Raw genomic sequence first — 20,548 nt, forward strand, 5'->3', positions numbered from 1 at the left:
TGGAGAAACCCCTATGTGAGGCAGTCCGTTACCTATGCTGCTTCCATGTATTTGGGCACAGACTCAATAGGAAACACCCCAACCAATCAAGTCAGAGACTGCCTAGTGTTTCCAATATCCATGTTCTCTCATCCTTGGCACAATGCTAGGCTGAACTTCCCAGTACTGGTCAATGAAATGGGATACAGATTATACATGACATTTTCAGTCTGACCCTTACACCTATCCAAAGAAACTATGAAAGAATAATAATTACAATACCTACAATGCTTACATAATTACAATAGAAGCCATTAACCTACCTTTCTCAGAGTGTCATGGATTGAGCAATCAGTTAATCCATGCACAGAGAAGTTAAATAACATAACTCAAAGGTGCTATATAGAAAGTCATATGTCTGTATATATCTACACATTTTCAGAAACTACCCATTATTTTAAAATGTACTCCCCAAAATCAAAAATATTGAGCATGTGAAAGATCACCAGGAAAAAAAAATTCTGCAAACTCAAAAATCTACAAATCTGACAGCACATATTTCATGCCCTCAATTAACAATAAAACCAGAAATTACCCATTAAGTATTTTTAATTTAATCACTTTGGAATATTTAAACACTCCTTTAACCAGGGTTAAAGAGGAAGTCAAACTGAAATTAAGAACTATAGAAAAGTACAGAAAATAAAAACACTAAATAGCAATATCAATGGGCTGTATTCAAAGTAATATTCACAAAACAACATAAAACCATCAGTGATTTTACCAGTAAACAGAAAATACTGAAGACAAATGAACTAAACATTGAAGAAGCTAGTAAAAATACCAACAAGATGATCCAAAATAAGGTAAAAAGTAGGAACCAGTGAATTTGAAATGTAAACAGTTGACCTGATCAATAAAACTAAGAACTGTTTCATTTAAAAGATCAATAAATTACACAATCCCATAATGAGCCTGGCCAAGTAAAGAAGAAGAAAACACACATATCACACATTGGAAATAAAAGGAGATAAAAATCACAAATATAAAAATTTTATTAAGTAAAAGAGATTACAATGTCCAACTATTTGCCAAAAAAAATCCCAATCTCAATGAAATACAGGATTTTCTTAAAAACATAAATTGATCCCAAGAAAAGCTCAAAGTAATTAGATAGAAACCATACCATAAATGAAATGGAAAATGAACATTTCAATAATAAAAGATTTTCCAGCTTCCCCAAAACCAAATTATCAGCCTAAATACTTTTTGTACTTTTCAGCCCAAATATTTTCTACACAAAATATTTTCTGTCCTTTTCTAATTATATTTACATGTCATTATTTACATCTAATTACATTTGCATCTATTTTCAGGCTCATTCTATCAGAAACACTTGTAGAAAAGATACAGTGTATATTTTTTAACTAGCCTAGAGCATAAAAAAATCCAAAAAGCCTTGAATTAACTCAAATACACAGAAAAATCTATGGCATCTCACTTATTAATGAATTAAAACATTTAAATGTTTTATAAGTTTAAAGTATTTAAAACATTGCCTATAATTCTTCAGTGCTTAAACTAATGTAGTTACTACTGCTTTTATTAATATTGCTATTGCTATCATTATTTAATGATACAAAAAATCCTAACTAAAGCGTTAATGTGAGTTTATTCAAGGATTTCAGAAATAGCTCAACATCATGGATTCTATTAATGTAATTACTTATGTTAATAGATAAAAGGGGACAGACACAAAAGTCTCTCAAAATGCACACTGAAAAGATATTCAATAAAATATAACAGCTATTCTTTTTAAATCTTTCAGTAAAATAGGAATAAAATTAGATTTCCTTTACATGACAACTAGATAAAGACAGATAGAAATAGAGATAGATATTAGAAAGTACTACTAGACAGTTTATTAAACAGAGGACCTTATTAAAGTTGGAAAGAAAAAAAGGATTATCTGTTGCCCTCTTCCTGACTTTAATGAACATCTTTGATTTGTTCATATATTATTTACCACGATTATGGACACTCTAGTCCATATCATAAAACAAGAAAAAGAAATCGCTAATATAAATATTGAAATTTAAGAAAGGAAAACTTTTCAATATTTTCAAATTACAAAATTATATACCTAACAAGTCAAAGGGGATCATCTAAAAAAAATTAATGTTTGGCACATGGTATGCAATCGGCAAATGTTAGCTTAAAAAAGCTATTCGATATAGCTTAACAATCAGCTAAAACTCAAAAGAAAGATATCAAAACCATATTAAAATATCAAAAGAAAGCAAGCTGCAGACCAATATCTCACTTATGGGTATAGGTACAAAAGTCCTCAACAATATACTATCAAATCGAATTCATAAAGTATAAAAAGGATTATAGAACATAACCAAGTGGAATTTATCCCAGGAATGCAAGTTTAGTATCGCTTCTGAAAATCAGTTAGTATAATATACTACATCAATAGAATAAAAGATAAAAACTATGTTATCATCTCAGTAGATATAGAAATAGCATGTGAAGAAATTCAACACCCTTCATAATAGAAACACTAACCAAACTAGAAATGGAAACTTCTTCAGTATGATAAAGAACACTTACAAATAGGAAAAAAAAAAAAAAAAAACCTCCAAACTGGTGAAGAGTCTCTGTAAAAATCCAAAGCTAACATACTTCAAGGTGAAAACTGAAAGCTTTCCCTTTAAAATCAGAAATAATACAAAGATATCTGCTCACCCACCATTTCTATTCAACATTGTACTGGAAGTTCTGGCCAGGGCAATTCAGTACAAAAATGAAATAACAGGCAGCCAGGCAGGACAGGAAGAAATAAAACTATCTCTATTTGGAGATGACATAATCTTATATGGAAAAATTCTAAGGAATTCACTAGAAACTATTAGAACCAATCAATAAGCTTACCAAGGTGGCAGGGTGCAAAGTAATAGGCAAAAATTAATTTCCTTTCTATACAGCAGCAATGAGCAACCAAAAATTGAAAATAAGAAAATTATTCCATATATGATAGCATTAAAAAAACCTAGAAATAAATTAACAAAAGCCACCAAAAACTTAGATTTTGAAAACCAAAAAAAAAAAATTGAAAGAAATGAAAGACGATCTGAGAAAGCAGAAAGACACCCCATGTTCATGAATCAAATTATTTGATATTGTTTTGATGGCAATACTTCCTCACACTGACGACCTACAGATTCAATGCAATCTCTATCAAAATCTCAGCTGACTTATTTGTGGAAACTGACAAGCTGGTCTTAAAATTCATATGAAAATCCAAGGGAACTAGAATAACCAAAACAATCTTGAAAAGAACAAACTTGGAAGATTCATATTTCCCAATTACCAAACTTATTACAAAACTGCAATAATCAAACAGCTCTTCCATATGGACAGACATCTAGATCAATGAAATAGAAGTAATGATGGTAGTGGCAGGCTGTCTGGAGCAGCCACTACCATCACTCCAGCTGCAGCAGTGAGGCGTGGCCAGGCCTGCAGGCTCTGTGGAGCAATTGAGAGCTGTGAAAAAGCAGGAGCGCCGCCCCTTCCAAGTTGGGGTAGAAGTTCCCCAGGCACACTGCAGTTGCCCACCTGCAGCTGCAGACCCAGGCCTCCTGCTCCGTAGAGCAGGCAAAAGCGGTGTCCAAGTCAGGGCTGCAGATCTAGACCCCCCACTCCACAGAGCAGGCAGGCGTCCTATGCCCCTGGGCTCAGCTGCAGCTGCCCAAACTGGCTGCAGACCCAGGCCTCCTGTTTCACCAAGGCAGGAGCCCCAACCCTTCCCCTCACAGCTGCAGCTGCGGGCCCAGGCATCCCTGCACTCTTGGGGACCTGGGAAGGACCCCACTGCACTTGTAGGCTCAGAAATGCCTGCTCCCACTGCCTGGTTTCTCTCTGATACAAGCACCTGCTCCAGTCTTTGAGCAAAGTCAGGGCCGAGTCTCAGCACTGTCACAGCCTAGCCAGGTGTGCACATGCTCAGGGCTGTGCTAACACACCAGCCCTCTGCCACCTTAGCCCTCTCTGGATTTTGGGCACCGATGAGCATAGGAGGAAAGCTGAGGTGGGGCTAAAGTCAGCTCAGCATTGGCCTGCAGGTATCCCTTGGCACCTGCAATCTGCGAACCATAAATGTCAGCAGGAGGCAGACAGGTTCCTGGGTGGAAGTGGGTGGGTTCCCGGTGAGACTTCACCTTCAAGCCAAGGAGGACCAGAAGGCTGCCAGTTCCACAGACCAGAGTGGGAACTTATAGTGCCTTTTCCAGGCATATCCATGGCTGCCCATGGGCCAACTGGCTTGCACTTCCTCCCCTCTGAGGCCCATAGAAGTCCAAAAGGGGTGTGTGAGTGGTCACTGCACAGTCAGATACGCTGGCTGCTGCCACGGGGTGGGCAGCTCCAGATACTGGCAGGGTTACCGACTCTCTGTGAGATTGTGGCTGAACCAGGTGTACTGCAGGCAGCTTCCACCAACACCGGGGAACACAGTGGCACCTGGAAGCTTGGAGACACGAAGAACTGCAAGGCCCCAAAGAGGGAGTCACAGCCCTGACTCAGGGAGCCCAGGTTCAACCAGAGGTGAGCAAACATCAGGACGACCAGCTGCAGAGAGGAGCTACCCAGTCCAGGGCCTCCTTCTCTGCTGAAACTCAAGCAGACATCAGGATAACCAGCTGCAGAGAGGAGCCACCCACTCTAGGGCCTCCTCTCTGCTGAGAGCTGCAGAGACCACAGCGGAACCTGCCTGCAGAGAGGAGCTTCCCACTCCAGGGTCTCCTCTCTATTAGGAGCTGAACACTTGTCAGACACCCTGGCTGAGGAAAGGAACCACCCTTGTGGAAGACTCTTCTATTGCTCAATAGAGCTTCTCTTCATCTTGCTCACTCTCCACTTGTCTGTGTACCTCGTTCTTCCTGGTTGCAGGACAAGAACTTGGGACTCCCTGAATGAGGCTAAAAAAGATGTAACACAAACAGGGCTGAAACATTCTCCTTGCTTGCCACACTGGGGGCAAAGAGGAGAGAAGAGAAGAGCTGTAGCCCTTTGGGGAGCCCAGACCTGGGCTCTCCGAGCCAGAGCTGTGACTGTCTCTTTGGGGCCTTGCAGTTCCTGCTGTCTCGAAGCTTTCAGGTGCCACCGTGTTCCCCGGTGCTGGTGGAAGCTGCTTGCGGTGCACCTGCTCCAGCCACAATCTCACAGAGTCGGTAACCCTGCCAGTACCTGGAGCTGCCCACCCCGTGGCAGCAGCCAGCATATCTGACTGTGCAGTGGTCAGACCCCATGCTCACTCACACACCCCTTGCTGTTCCATGCCTGACTCCCATCTCCCTTGGAGGCATGGCACCTAGGCCAGTACCATGAGCTGAGTGCAGCCTGCCAGGCCAAGTTGGTGGAACAAGCCCAGTGGGCCCTACCAAAACGCGGACAAAGGCACCACCAGCCACAGGTTTCTGGTCAGAAAAGTGACACCCCAAAGATCCCATAACAGTAAGAGACCAGAAATAAGCCCTCACATTTATGGTCAATTGATCTTCGACAGGGTGCCAGTACAATTCACTGGAAGAAAAGTACTCTTCAACAAATGGTGAAGAAACAATTGGGTATTCATATGCAAAAGAAGTTGGACCCCTACCTCACATGATATATAAAAATTAACTCAAAATATATCTAAGAGATAAGTGTGAGAGCTAAGCCTATAAAACTTTTAGAAGAAAATAACTCAAAATATATCTAAGAGATAAATGTAAAAGCTAAACCTATAAAACTTTTAGAATAAAACATAGGAGTAAATCTTCATGACTTTGAATTAGGCAAAAATATGACATCAGAATCATAAAAATAAAATAAAATAAACTGGACATCATCAAATTTTAAAGCCTTTGTAATTAAAGGACACCACCAAGAAAATGAAAAGACCACCCACAGAATGGGGGGAAAACTGTAAATCATACATCTGATAAATGACTGCATCTAAAACACACAGGATTATTACAAATCAATGATAGAAAGACAAAGAATCCAATTAAATGTGAGCAAATTATCTGAATATACATTTCTCCAAAGAAGATTCACAAATGGTCAATAAGCTTATGAAAAGATACTCAACATCATTTGCCATCAAGCAAATGCAACTCAAAACCATGATGAGGTATCACTTCATACCCATTAGAATGTCTATCATCAAAAAGAAAGATAACAAAGAGTGTTGACAAGGATGTGGAAAAACTGAAACCCTCAAACACTGCTTCGGGGAATGTAAAACAGTGTAGTCACTTTGGACAAGTCTGGCAGTTCCTCAAACAGTTAAATAGAATTTCCATCTGATCCAGCAATTCCACTCCTAGTCACATACCCAAGGGAATAAAAGCATGTCCACACAATAGCTTGTACATGAATGTTCATAGCAGCATTATTCATAATAGCCAAGAGTGGAAACAATTCAAATGTCCACCAGCTGATAAATGGATATCTATAATGTATTATATCCAAACAACATAACATTATTCTGCAATAAAAAGAAGTGAACTACTGACACAAGCTACAATATGAAGGAACCTTGAAAGCATTATTCTGTCAGAGAAGCCAGTCAAAAAGGAATACATAGTGTATATTTCATTTGTATGAAATAACCAAAATAGGCAAATCTACAAAGACAGAAAGTACATTAGTGGTTGCCTAAGGCTAGGGAGCTTATGAGGAAATTGTGGGTGAGAGCTAAAAGGTATGAGATTTCTTTTGAGGGTAATGAACACTTCTAAAATTGATTGTGGTGATGAATGCACAATTCTATGATTATACTAAAAGCTACTGAATTATAAAAATAAAAAATTATCTAGAAATCTAATAATGTCCATCATATCCCAATTGTTTCAAATACTTATTTAATTTATCTTTATCATTAGTAATACAATCAGAATCACGTAAGAGAGAACCACGAAAAGAACCTGGGCGTCTGACTTTTAAGCCAACAATCCATCTACTACATACCTGGATCTTCTGCTATTGAATAAAGAAAAGCCCCCAATCCTTGGTCAACTTACATATCTGGTCAAATGTCCATGACAAATTTCTACAGGATAATTTGCTCCTCTAGATACTGTTATCCTGGTAAATAATAAAAGTAACCTGAAAATTATGAAAGATTCTCACTTATTGCAGATGGGAACATTTGGTGAGGGGAGGAGGGTTATAATGAATAGTCTAATTTCTAAATATATGCCATTATATATTCTTCTCTATTTTCTTGCATTCCAGGTCTCCTTAACTAGATCTTCTCTACTAGAGTACAAACTGGGTTTTCTGTATTACCCATAGCCAATGCATTAGAAATCCACAGTCTTTCATACCTTGCCTTGTCAGACTACACACACATGGAACAGGGTACCATAAAGTCCAGAGGAGAGGGGATCTAGTATCTTACTTCTTCATATTTATTTTGTGTAGCAGTCAAGATCTGAGGTTGTTCACACTTGTCTTTCATGGTGCCTGCTTGGCTCTCTTGCAAGTGTATTTTCCTTCCTTTCGTTTCTGCTCTAAAGCTTTTTAATAAACTTTTGCTCCTGCTTTAAAACTTGCCTTGGTCTCTCCTTCTGCCTTATGCCCCTCAGATACATTTTTCTTCTGAAGACACAAGAATTGAGGTTACTGTAGACCCATATGGGTTTGCCGCCAGTAACATATTTCGGTGGCATGTAACTTGGATACCCTCCACTGCCAACATACTTTGGTGCCTTGTGACTCAGATAATTTCTACTGCTAATACACTTTGGTGCTGTGTGACTCGGATATGTTCCCTAGTGGTAAGACCTCTATGCCTCACCTTCTTTGGCTAAAGGCATTCAACCCCTGTACATGGTTTTCTTCTCCCCTTTTATTTTATTTATTTATTTATTTATTTATTTATTTATTTATTTATTTATTGAGATGGAGTTTCGCTCTTGTTGCCCAAGCTGGAGTGCAATGGCACAATCCCGGCTCACTGCAACCTCAGCCTCCTAAGTTCAAGCAACTCTCCTGCCTCTGCCTCCCGAGTAGCTGGGATTACAGGCACACACTACCACACCTGGCTAATTTTTGTATTTTTAGTGGAGACGGGGTTTCACCACATTGGTCAGGCTGGTCTTGAACTCCTGACCTCAGGTGATCTGCCCTTCTCAGTCTCCCAAAGTGCTGGGTTTACAGGCATGAACCATGGTGCCCAGCCTCTTCTCCCTTTCTCAAAAAAAAAAAAAAAAAAAAAATTCTGAAGTTTTCCTATTACAATGAAAAATGATTAAATGACTCTCCTTTCAATCATCCTCGGGTTCTATTAGAAACCTACTAGGGATATAAAAGAAGACAGCCTCACATGGCAACACAAAAGTTTTTTTAAAACCTATCCTATTGAAAAAAAAAAATCCAAAAGAGAAACACGGCAAATACAGTTTCAGAACACACTTAGACAAGGAGAATAAATGTATATGTGTTATGGGATGGCCACTCACCATGCACACCATGCGCTATCCTTTTTCATCCTTACAGAAGCCCAGGAAAATAGATTATTACACACATTTTACAGACAAGGAAATTGAGGTTCCAAGACATTGAAAACCTGGTGTCACAAAGCTAGAACTGGAACTCCAGCCTCCATCAGTCTGACTCTGAAAGCTTGCTCTTTCTAATAAAATAGCAACTATTTCATATGCTTCTTATCTGCTTTGGGAAGCTCTCCTCTGCATTCACTGAGAAGTATCTGAAAATCTACCTCCTACTTTGGGCATCTGTATAATCCTCATACCAAAGAGGCATTCACACTCAACCCCACAAGGCCAATGGGGCAAGGTAGGGTTGTGAAGCTGGGACTTGCCTTGACACTCAATCCTTGGAAAATGAGAACATATACCTTTCTCCAGCACACAGAACACCTTTGAATGAACCCATATCTCTCACAGACATGTACATCACCTTGCTTTCTCTGGGCTGACCAAGAACAGCCAGATTGTAATGACAACACCCCCACAGAATGATCAGGGTCCATCAGCACACTTTGAGGCTGAGAGCAAACGACCATTAGACAGAACTGTTGATCCTTACAACTGCTGAAAAGTCTGCATAGAAAGAGCCTCTGTTCCAGCCAAATTGGTCTGTTCGCTGTTCCCACTCCCAAAATTGCATTTCTCTACATTTCTTCACCTCTGTGACTGTGCACATTGTTCCTTCTGTTTGATATAACACCCTTCTTCCCTTAGCTGCTGGAATTCTGCCTGTGCTTCAAGAGCACTCTATGTGGTCTTCCTTAACCACTAACCTAATGCATTTAATTCAGTGAACTTAACACCTTTACGTAATTTTGAAATTAGCTCCATACTTCATTGTAACACCAATCTACTATTTCTTTATTATTGACTTTTTATTCTTTAGCTTTCTGTGTGGTTATGCCTTGTTTCCTGCATTGCCAAACTCCCTCATATATCCTTAGAAGATTTTGTTCCTTTGATTTCTCCACAAAACCTTACATGGCACCTAGAACAGAGTAGGCGCTTCATAAATATTTTCAGTGGACTAATACAGAGGAACCCAGTATTAAAAATTAAAATTGTTTAGGTTACCTAATGATTATTAATTTGAATTCAATGATAGAGTGATCTTTCTTAAATTTAAAACCCATTGCCTAGGGGACTTTAGCCCAAGTTTTTAACATGGCATTGAAGCTTTGCAATGATCTGGCTTCTACCTACCTCTATAATACCACCCCTCATTGCCCAACCCAAACTCTCATCCCTTCCCCATACACGCTTTTATGTTCCAACCACTTACCTACCCACGTGTTGATTCTTAAAAATCATAGCAACCTCTTTCTGAAATGTTATTCTTCCATCCCTTACTCCTTCACATTCGGCATGTAAAATACTCAGATTTTTTTCCTTATACAACAATCATCTTTTCCAAAGCCTTTCCTGGCTACCACAACACTTAGCAGAATGACTACTCTTACCTTTATTTCCTGATTACAACCTTCTAGCACTGCATCTTCAATACTTTATTATATTTATTTGTCTATCTTCCCTACTAGCTTATGTGATCTTTGCAATGAAAATCCTACACTATTCACCTTAATATTCCCAGTGCCAAGTATAATCCCCACATAAACACACCGTAAATGTTTATTGAAGGTTGTTAAACATAACTAATTAACTTGCTTGATGACTAAATATGATAGAATGTGATTTTATTCAAAGTCTACCAGAAGACAAGTGAGAAAGATACTCATGATTGGTCCTTGGAGAGCAAACAATGACCAAAGTAAATTCTTAATGCAAAGTAAATTCATGAGTGTGTCTAACAGAAACGAGGCCTCAGTTAGATGAAAGTTTTCATGGGGCTACAAACTCTAAATTCCAAGACATTTTGTATGACCCATTAACTCTAAGGAGATTTTCAAAAGCAGAAAGAGCTTTCTCACCTGTGCTCCAGTTCTCGAATGGACAGTATTACTCCTGAAGTGGATGGCTTCTGCTGTACAGTGGCCAAAAAGGTGAATTCACTCTTGTTCCGGAACAGCTGAATTAATTTCTCACTCACATGAGGAGCTGCATGGATCTCTCTTTCCATGTCTAGGAATCAAGAGGAAGATCAGGAGAAACAGGAGAGAAGAAGGAGAGGAGAAGAGGAAGGAGAAGGAGAAGGACAGAGAAGAAATACAGGAGAAAGAGGAGAGGGGAGATGAGAAGGAAGGGGAGAAAAGATCCATGGTTAAAAATGTCATGTCCAAAGAATCCAGATTGCATTTTTCATTTTCCTCTTCTGTCAATAGTTTTCATTTTCAGGCACCATTCACCACTCCCTACAGCTGCATTCATTCAATGCAAATCCCGGAAACGCTATCTCTGTCACCGTGCCCACTTGTCACTTTGACAAGTTCACAATTGGCCAGTGATTTCTGACAGGAATTTTGACGGGACACTGAGCAATTCAGTTTGCTGCAAACAGATTAGGTTGCTGTAAATAAGGTGAGAGGTAGTCGGATAAATGTGGTCCTAAATTCAGAGAATCTTGGATAATAAGACCCGAATGCCACTCAGCATCCTCCAATTTCACTTTTTCCATGGACACAGCTTCTTTCTCCCCACAGTGTATATAGGAAACCTGTCCTTGCCTTGTACCTAGCAGATATTTACTAGCACTAATAATGCCAGACAACTCTGCCTTTGCTTAAAGAATAAATACAAGGCATGCTCATGCTCCACATGCGTGCTTGGAATTTCTCCATAAACATGCAATGGATGACTTTCCTCATGAAATATATATTGAGGTTGAAGCCAATTCAGCAGGCCTAGAGGTGTGTGATTCCAGCTAATCCTGCTCCTGAACAAGAATGTTTCTTTCTCCAACATCAGCATAATGAGAGACATCCATCATTTCATACCCAGACTCACCCTTGTCATGATAAACTAGGTGTTATCTCATTATTTTACACTACATTTTCTGGCATCAGAAAGGGACATTAAGGGAGCAAAGTTAGAGAAGATTATTCAGAGGATGATAAATGAACATTATAAGTGCGTCTGGTGGCCTCCTCTCACATTCTGACCACCTCCTCTGACTGCATGATAACTACTTGGTTATTTCTCCAGGACTGCATGGGAAGCCCTTGAAAAACATAGAACTTCAAAGGCTGCACTGCCCAAGCAACATCACAGACCGGTATATGGACCTTGAAGAATCTCATCCTAAAGAGTGGCTTCTGAATAAGATGTCCTTCAATTCTTGACCTTGGGCCTCAGTTCTCTCATCTGCAAAATGAGGGAGTGGACTAGGTAATCTCTTAGAGCCTTCCAACTTAGCCTTCTATAATTTTTTGAATTGCTGCTTCAATTTTATAACACAGAAAAGAACAGCACAGTCTTTTCCACCTGTAAATATCTAGACTATGAATGGCAGAAAGCAATGTTTGTCCTCTATCTTGGAGACACCCAACTCAGGTAGACCAGTCTACCAGTATAAAACCTACCTGCACAATAGTAGCAAGGCCTTCACTACTTAATTGTTAAGTGGCATGCTGTCAGCTTTTGTCAAGCTTTGAGATAAGAGATAGCCACTTGAAAAATGCTTCTATACCTTCTACAAAATCCCAGCCAAAGACATTCCAGATGATATTTAAAACCTATTAAATGTGTGAGTGAATCACTCTGTAAACGAGAGTATTAGAAAATGTTTGTTAATATTATTTTTATTATCATTACTTCTTTATTTTGAGATGGGGGTCTCACTCTGTCACCAGGTTGAAGTGCAGTGGCATGATCTCAGCTCACTGCAGCCTCCGCCTCCCGGGCTCAAGCGATCTCCCACTTCAGCCTCCCAAGTAGTTGGGACCACAGGTATGTGCCACCATGACCATGTTTTTGTGTGTGTGCGTGTGTGTGTGTATTTCTGGTAGAGACAGGGTTTCCCCATGTTGCCCAGGCTTGTCTTGAACCCCTGATCTCAGGGGATCCACCCACCTTGGCCTTCCAAAGTGCTGGGATTGTAAGTGTGAGCCACCGCACCCTATTATCATTACTTCTAAGCAAAGATCATCTTAATAAATTCACCTATAAGTAATGCCAAAAAAAATTCAACTCTCAAAATTCAGTTATATGTTGACTTTTTACTTTTTTCTTCTTTACTCATCAGTTAGGAATCAACTGCTTGGTAGTGGATGCCTGAATTTCAGGATTCTAAAGCTTGGGACCAAAGAAAAGAGAGCCATAAGTGTTCAGCAATGCCTGCTGGAGGAAATGGATATGAATACCATATCAGCTATGGGTATCCTCACCTCTCACTCAACTCTCCCTGAGTGATATCATCCAACCCCATGACCAATGGCCTCCAACTTTATATCTGCAGCCCTAACCTCTCCCTTAAGCAGTACATTCAAATGTTCACCTTCAAGCATTTCAAATTGTAATGTGCCCACAGTGAAGCCTGTTCTCTCTTCCCTCCACTCTCAATTTTCTCACAGAGGTCCCAGTCTTAGTAAACGGTAACACCCTGTTCCTCAAGTCAAAAAACTAGAAATTGCCCTTGATTTTTCCCTGTTCTCCACTCTCCATAGCCAATCTAAAAACAAGTCAAGTGGCCTCCCACATCTGGAATCTGTCCACTTCTTCCCAATTTCACTGTTAAAACTCTTGCCAAGCCACTATCATTGCTCCCTAGGGTGCTTCCAATGATCTCCTAACCTTCCCACTTCCATACTGCCCTCTTTTCACCATTCTTCACACAGTAGTTAACGTGCTCTTTTTAAAGCCTAAGTCCGAGTCATTTCAGCCTCCTGCTTAAAATCCTCCAATGGTTTCCCACTGCTCATAGGATAAAATCCAGTCCCTTCAGCATGCCTGCAAAGTTGCACACAAACTGATTCTTGCCTACCTCTCCCACCCCATTCATACTTTTCTCCTTGGTTGCTAGAAGAGCACACCAGGCCCACTCACACCTCAGATCTTCATGCTTGTCCCCCTGCCCACAGTGCTCTTCTCTCTCCTTTTCACGTCCCTGACTCCTTCTCCTTCAGCTTTCACTGTAAATGCAATCTTCTGGCCTCTCCAAGGCAGGCTCTGCATTAATGTCTCTCTAATACTCCAGTCTGGGTATTTTCTTCATTTGACTTGTCATATTATATGTCCTGTAATCCATTTATTATTTGCTGATATCATTTATCACAGTCTTGTTTCAAGTTTGTTACCTCATATTATTTCCTTTCTTTTCCCACTAGACTGTAAGTTCCATGAGGGCAGGCATACTTATTTATCCATTGTTTTATCCACAGTTCTTAGTACCTGGCACAAAACAGGCATCCAATAAAGGTTTACTGAATTGATTAATGTATTTTCCATTTATTTTTCTCATTTATATTGTTACTTCAAGTAACCACATATATTATGGTCAGAAAATAATATATCTTTTGGAAAACCAGGAGATAAATGGGTCCTTCTCAAATGCTCATGGCCATGAAAATTTATTTTAATGATGTTTGCTGCTAAATAAGCCCTACTTCTTTGCAGGACACCTCCACTTAATAGTCTGATCTAGTCCTACCATACTCACTCAACCCTCCAAGAAAACGGAACATTTCTTATGCTGGCTTTTCTTATTCCTTTTTATAAATGATTGGCACACTGAAGTAAAGAGACCCCATTAGCACTCACTAGAGTGCAATGGAAGAAACATCTGTTTTGATGCACTGAGGCTTTATATGCATTCTCATTTTCAGAGAAGCCCTTTCAAGTAAATTTTGACCATGATTCAGATGTTAAGAAAAACACAACAAAGTAATTCTATGTCTTACAATATGCAGGCAGAAACACTGGACAGGTTTCAAAGGACTGAGATCACTGTGAGTTTTGCAGATGACTAGCTGTGTGACTTTGGATAAAGTACCTTACCTCTCTGAACCTCACACTCTACATCTGAAAATTAAGACCACTAAATTCCATGATCTCCAAGTTCTTTCCTAGTCTTGACGTTTCATTTCAGTTAATCACTTGATCCTGCTCATAGCTGCATAGCAAAAGAGAGCACTGAGGGCAAATTCCATCTATTAAGAAACCTAGATTTTACAATTTTTCTCCTCTGCTGATTTTCCAAATTAACATAAAACATAAAGTTGTCAACTATTAAAAATAGTGATATGTCACCTACTTTGCAGCAACCTGCTTTATCCCTGGAGTTAAAAGAGCAACCAATGAAACCCAATTAATGGGAACCTATAGTGAATATTGTACTTCTATATTCAACCACTATAATATGTGTTTGCTGTATTACTTAAGAATATTCAATTCTGCTAGAGAGAACAAGAAAAACAAACAGGACAGATAAAGCCCATAAGAAGTGCTAAATATAGAGAGCAAGTTAGAAACCTGTGAAACATGCTAAACATAGACTGAATACATGGAACATAAGTGTGTTGAATACAGATAAAAAGGATTGAATAAGAGTGTTACTTGCAAATACATGGGTTGGGAGGACCAAGTTATAATGCGCAAATCATGCCACCTTCACAATGACAGTCACGCCATCCCTAAACCAACACCCATCATTGACATCCGTTTCATTTCCATTCTGGTCCCACATGTACTATCTTTGAGAAATGCTAATAAAACCCATCACTGCTCACCAAATTAACTGGTGAATTACAGGTGTATCCAGTATTACTTGCTCTTAAGTATTTCCAATAGAGGAAGCATGTGGGCTCCGGAAATCTCCCATTCACTGAGCCCCCTCCCTTTTTGTTAACCTCAGCTCCAGTCCTCATAATCACACCATCATCAAAGAAGCTGATGCAGCAGAGAGAGAGAGAAAAAAAAAAAAAAAAACAGAATATATGAGGAATGAATAACACAGGAACTGGGTGGGCTGGTGCTTCCCGCTGCTCACACTCAATCCTACATGTGTTAACCTACTCCATCTCTTTCCCCTACTTCCTCCTAGATATTTTAAACATGATTCAAGTATTTGAATTTAGTCTGTCCATGAGGCTTCCCATTTTGTAACCTCTCGGAGTGTCCTTGGAGGCTACCATTGCATAAAAGTAGTTTCACATACAACAACCACTTCACTTAAAGTGAATATTTCACATTTTTGAAAAGGGGGAAAATGGCATTCGAAATACTCAAGTTTTGCATGTTCTAGTTAAGAAGTGCTAACTCAGCAGCAAGAGTTAAGTGCTTTTTCTTTCCCAGGATAAAACGGTTCTACCTACTCATTTTTAAAGAAAGACTAAAAATGCTAATACGATGATTAAACATCAGCAAAAAAAAAAAAAAAAAAAAAAGAGTGCTGGGTGAAGGGAGGAGATTGGAGAAGGAAAGAAATTAAATGATGGTATTCACACACTCTTCTCTGTGTTCACACACTCTTCTCTGTATTCACACACTCTTCTCTGCCTCAAATAGAAGCAAATTCATTTCCCTCTTCCCTGATGTATAGAGTGCGGATGGTGGTGAATTTCATTGTCAACAAGCATATACCTTGCTTCCCCTGCGCCAGGCACGGTGGTTGGCACTGGGGGAATGAAGGTAAAAATACAGTTTCTGCCCTGGAGGATAGACACATAAGCAAGACAGTTTCCTTAAGACAACAGTTACAGAATAGGGCAGTACACAAAAATAAACAGAGGAGGCCCCTTAGAGATTAGGGATGACATCATGGAGGAGATATCATTGAACCTGACCCTAAAAACATGAATAAGCATTTACTAGGCAGGAGAGAGGGAGAAGAGGGCATTCACTGCAACAGCATTGTATGACTGTGAACTCACGTGTTTTACATTATCCCAGCATTTTTCTTTTTCTGCAAGTGTATCTCTTACTACAAGTTCAGCAGAGAAAGCATCTACTTACCTAATATTGGAGCAAATTCTCAGGCCCCTGATTGGCCAAGGGGTACCACATTAGCACAAAGCAGACCAAGAGGCAAAATCCCCACCAGTGCACAGCTAAGAATCAGCAAATTGAGGTGGGAAAAGCAGCAGCAGCCAGAAACACATAAACACAAACGCACCAAGGCAGCCCGCCTCAGCCTCAACTGCTAGAGAATGCAGGCAACATTTCAGTAATTACACTGAGAACCTCAAAATATAGCAAGCTCCTGATATAGACAGGCCACATCCTTCTAGCCTGAGTGCCACACAAGTTCATGGTAAGAACGGCCCCAAAAGGTAAAGCAACATTTCTTAATTTGAAATGACAGTTGGCTTTTCATTTCTGAATGTAAAGGAAATTTGTCAATTCAGAACTGCCAACCACCAGTGAGGCAATTTCTGGTTTTGGAGGATGGGAGGCACATGTCCCACTATTTGGTCTTGTGACCCTTCTTTAAGGATGTCAGATGTTCTTCTTTAAGGATGTCAGATCCAAGCAACTTTCAAAGAAACAGAAATCACTAGAAGACTCCCAGTTAACATGTAAGGGATTTTCATCTCCACTAACAAGTGCGCAATAACATTCTGTTAAACCTCCATTTGTTCCAGAAGCCGGAACGAGACAAATCAAACGTGTATGTCTTATTACTGTGCCAAGGGCAGGGCTAATGCTCTGCACATGTCATCTCACTTACAATAACTTTAGGAGAAGACATTATTATTATTCCTACTTTACAGATGACCAAACTAAAGCTTACAGAATTTAAATAATGTTCTAAAGGACACTAGGCTAGGAAGACTTGGTGCTGAGATTTCAACCCGGCAAGCTGGTTCCATGAGCTACACTCGTAACTGTGCTACACCCGCTATTCGCCAATCTGTGTGATCTCAGTGCTTGATATAAATCAAGGGTAAATCACCATGATACACCCAGTGTCTGGCACTTTTGTGTTCACTCAGGAAATATTTATTGAATAAATGAATGAACAATCTATTTGTACATCCCTTATGAGGTAAATACAAACACATCTCCATTTAACAGGTGAAGGAACTGAGGCACAGAGAGGTTTCATGGCTTGCCCAAGGTCACATGACGAGTGGAGACAAAGCTGACTCTTGCCCCAGCAGAGTCGACTGTGACATTCCATGGTATTCAACTGATGCCTCTGCTTATTTTTTATCCTCCTCCCTTTCCTGTCCCCAAGAGCCCGCACTCCTGCATTCCAGCACCACAAGCCTCACATCCCTTCTTCCCAGGGCCATGTTCCTCCCCATTTTGGTACACTCCCATCTGCAGCAACCATCTGTCTTCTCTCCTTTTCTGATAACATGTTAATTGCTACTCCTCAGGCCAGTTTTCTCTGACCACCCCAGGCCAGCTCAGGTTCCTGTCTTTATTTATCTTCATTGTACTTATCACAATTGTCAGGGATTATGTGTATAATCATTTACGTGTGTAATCATTTTATTAAGTGCTCCATATATATATATATATTTGTTTGTTTGTTTTTGCTTTTTTGAGACAGGATCTCACTATCACCCAGGCTATTGCCCAGGCTGGATCATGGTGCAATCTTGGCTCACTGCAACCTCTGCCTCACGGGTTCAAGCGATCCTCCTGCCTCAGTCTCCTGAGTAGCTGGGACTACAGGCACCCGCCACCACGCCCGGCTAATTTTTGTATTTTTGGTAGAAGATCGGGTTTCGCCACATTGCTCAGGCTGGTCTCAAACTCCTGGACTCAAGTGATCCACCCACCTTGGCCTCCCAAAGTGCCAGGATTACAGGCATGAGCCACAGCCCCCCGCCAAGTGCTATATTTATTCCCCACTGGACTGTAAGTTCCATGAAAAATTGCCGACCAATATGTACACTACACCTAGCACAGTGCCTGGTACGTGGTTAAGCCTCAAATCTTTGTCACATTAATAAATCATATCTTGGCTCCAAAGTCTGGAACACAATATAAGAAAAAAGGTTTACCAAATACATGAAAATATAACCCAAACCTGTTGAGAAAAAGTACATTCAAGTAATGAGCTGCCTAAAGAATAATAAAGCCAGTTCAGTGTCCCCAACTCCTCCATTAGGGGACTAAACCTAAGGCATCCTGTGACACATGGTATTAACCAATTTTCTGTAATTACTGTGTAATTCGATCAAAAGAGATTCTGGTACCCCATAATTTTGCTAATTAGATAGGTACTGTAAGGCAGATGAGCTCTTCTTAAAAACGTTTGACAATACTAGTAAGGCAAATCAATGCATCCCCTGTTGCTAAGAAATTAACAACGTGTAGCCAACTCCTCTTTAGGCTGCCTTTCCACACTGCCACCCACCAGCAATCAAGTCCTGTTATCCCCATCCCCCTCATCCCCATATCTCCCGCCCCATCTCAGTGAGCAACACAGGAATAAAGAGAGAGTTAAAGTATGAATGCCAGCTCCATGTGAATCACAAGACAGGAGAACAAAAAGCAAAAGAGTGGTGAAAAGACTTTTATAATATGATTAAGAGTGCATTATATAGTGAAGAAGCTATCCAACAGCAGAGAATGGCTAAGTAAATTAGGATATATACACCCCATGGAAAATTATGTATGATAATATAATGATATGAAAGGCATTGAAATAACATAGAAATGTCCAGCCAATACTCTGAAACAGGTATACAATAGTACATACAGCATCATATCAAGTCTACAGTAACATAAAATTTATTTCGTGATGCATAGCAGATAGATAGGCATGGCCTTCAATTTTGTCAAAAATTAGGAGCTAACATGGGTGAAATTTTTCTTCTTTCCATGTGTCTGAATTTTCCAAATCTTCTCTGAGAGTTATTGTAAGAAAAAAACAATGTTTATGCTAAAATATATGAGCTCATCATAGAAACTGGAGAAACAAGAAGGACATCCTACAAAAGAAGAAAATAATCACCAATCACCTTGCTTTCAGTCCCACAATTGTGTATCCTTAAATCAGTGAAGACAACAGAGGGGTTTTTTTGGCAATAACTGACCAGCAACCCTCCTCAGGTGCCATTTTAATACACACTGATTGTCAAGAGTCTGAGAACCCCAAGGGTGTACTCATCACATAGTGCACAGAACTCTAAGCACCAAAGGTTGCCGGGTGCAAGAACATCAGTTCCAGCAAGGGATCTCTCGATGTTCTTATGAAGACATGAGGGCAGTCCTTGCCCCTGCCCTCTGCTAACCACCCATCCACTCATTTATTCCTTTGTTCATTCATTCTTAACTTTAAAAACCTTTACTGAGCACTCCTCTGAACCAGCACTGTGGACACAAAACTAAGACACACCTTCTATTCATGAGGAGCTAAAAGTCTAGTTATAAAGACACAAACAGAAGCGAATGGATTCTGCTCAGCTTTTCAGTTCAGAGATACAAGAAAAGTAGAGCCAGGCATGGTAGCATATGCCTGTAATCTCAGCTACTCAGGAAGCTGAGACATAGGATAACTTGAGCCCAGGAGTTCAAGTCTATCCCGGGAAACATAGTAAGAAAGACCCTATCTCTAAGAAGAAAGAAAGAAAGAGAGAGAGGAGGAGGAAGGAAAGGAGAGAAAGAAAGGAAAGAGAGGAGAGAAGGAAAGAAAAAAGAAAGAGGGAGAGGAAGGGAGGGAGGAAAAAGGAAAGGGAGGGCAAGAAAGAAAGGGAGGAGAGGAGAAGGGAGGGGAGGGGAGGGGACAGGAGAGGGGAGGAGAGGGGAAGAGGGGGAGGAGAGGGGAGAGGGGAGGAGAGGGGAAAGGGGGAGGAAATGAAGGGGAGGGGAAGAGAGGAGGGGAAGGGGGAGGAGGGGAAGGGGGAGGAGGGGGAGAGGGGATGGGGGGAGTGGGAAAGGGGGAAGGGAGGGAGGAAAAAAGGAACGGAAGGAAGGAAAGGAGAGAGAGAAGAAAGAGAGAGGGAAAAAAAGGTCATGTTTAGGTCATGTCATCACAGGTCTGAAATCACCTGGAGCAGGCCCAGAGAGTGAGTCCCCTCACCAGGGACTTAATCTTCCAGGTAAGAGGCAGTGTAAGGTAGTGGTTAAGAGCTCAGGCTCTGAAGCCTCACTGTTTGGTTAAGATTCCAGTTTCAAGCTGGGTGTGGTGGCTCATGCCAGTAATCCCAGCACTTTGGGAGGATGAGGTGGGT

The 20,548-nt window shown here is 40.4% G+C and overlaps 1 protein-coding gene across 4 annotated transcripts in view; it reads right to left on the reverse strand.

The window, feature by feature from the left end:
- NELL1 (neural EGFL like 1) overlaps window positions 1-20,548 on the reverse strand; it is a 934,168-nt gene that overhangs the window by 809,365 nt on the left and 104,255 nt on the right. For all 4 annotated transcript variants that reach the window (XM_025356163.1, XM_025356162.1, XM_025356161.1 and 1 more), the window contains one exon: window positions 10,454-10,604. In XM_025356163.1, the coding sequence (XP_025211948.1) occupies window positions 10,454-10,604 (151 nt within the window). The remainder of the gene's footprint in view (window positions 1-10,453; window positions 10,605-20,548) is intronic.

Source organism: Theropithecus gelada, chromosome 14 (assembly GCF_003255815.1).
Source record: "Theropithecus gelada isolate Dixy chromosome 14, Tgel_1.0, whole genome shotgun sequence".
In the NCBI taxonomy this organism is placed as follows: domain Eukaryota; kingdom Metazoa; phylum Chordata; class Mammalia; order Primates; family Cercopithecidae; genus Theropithecus; species Theropithecus gelada.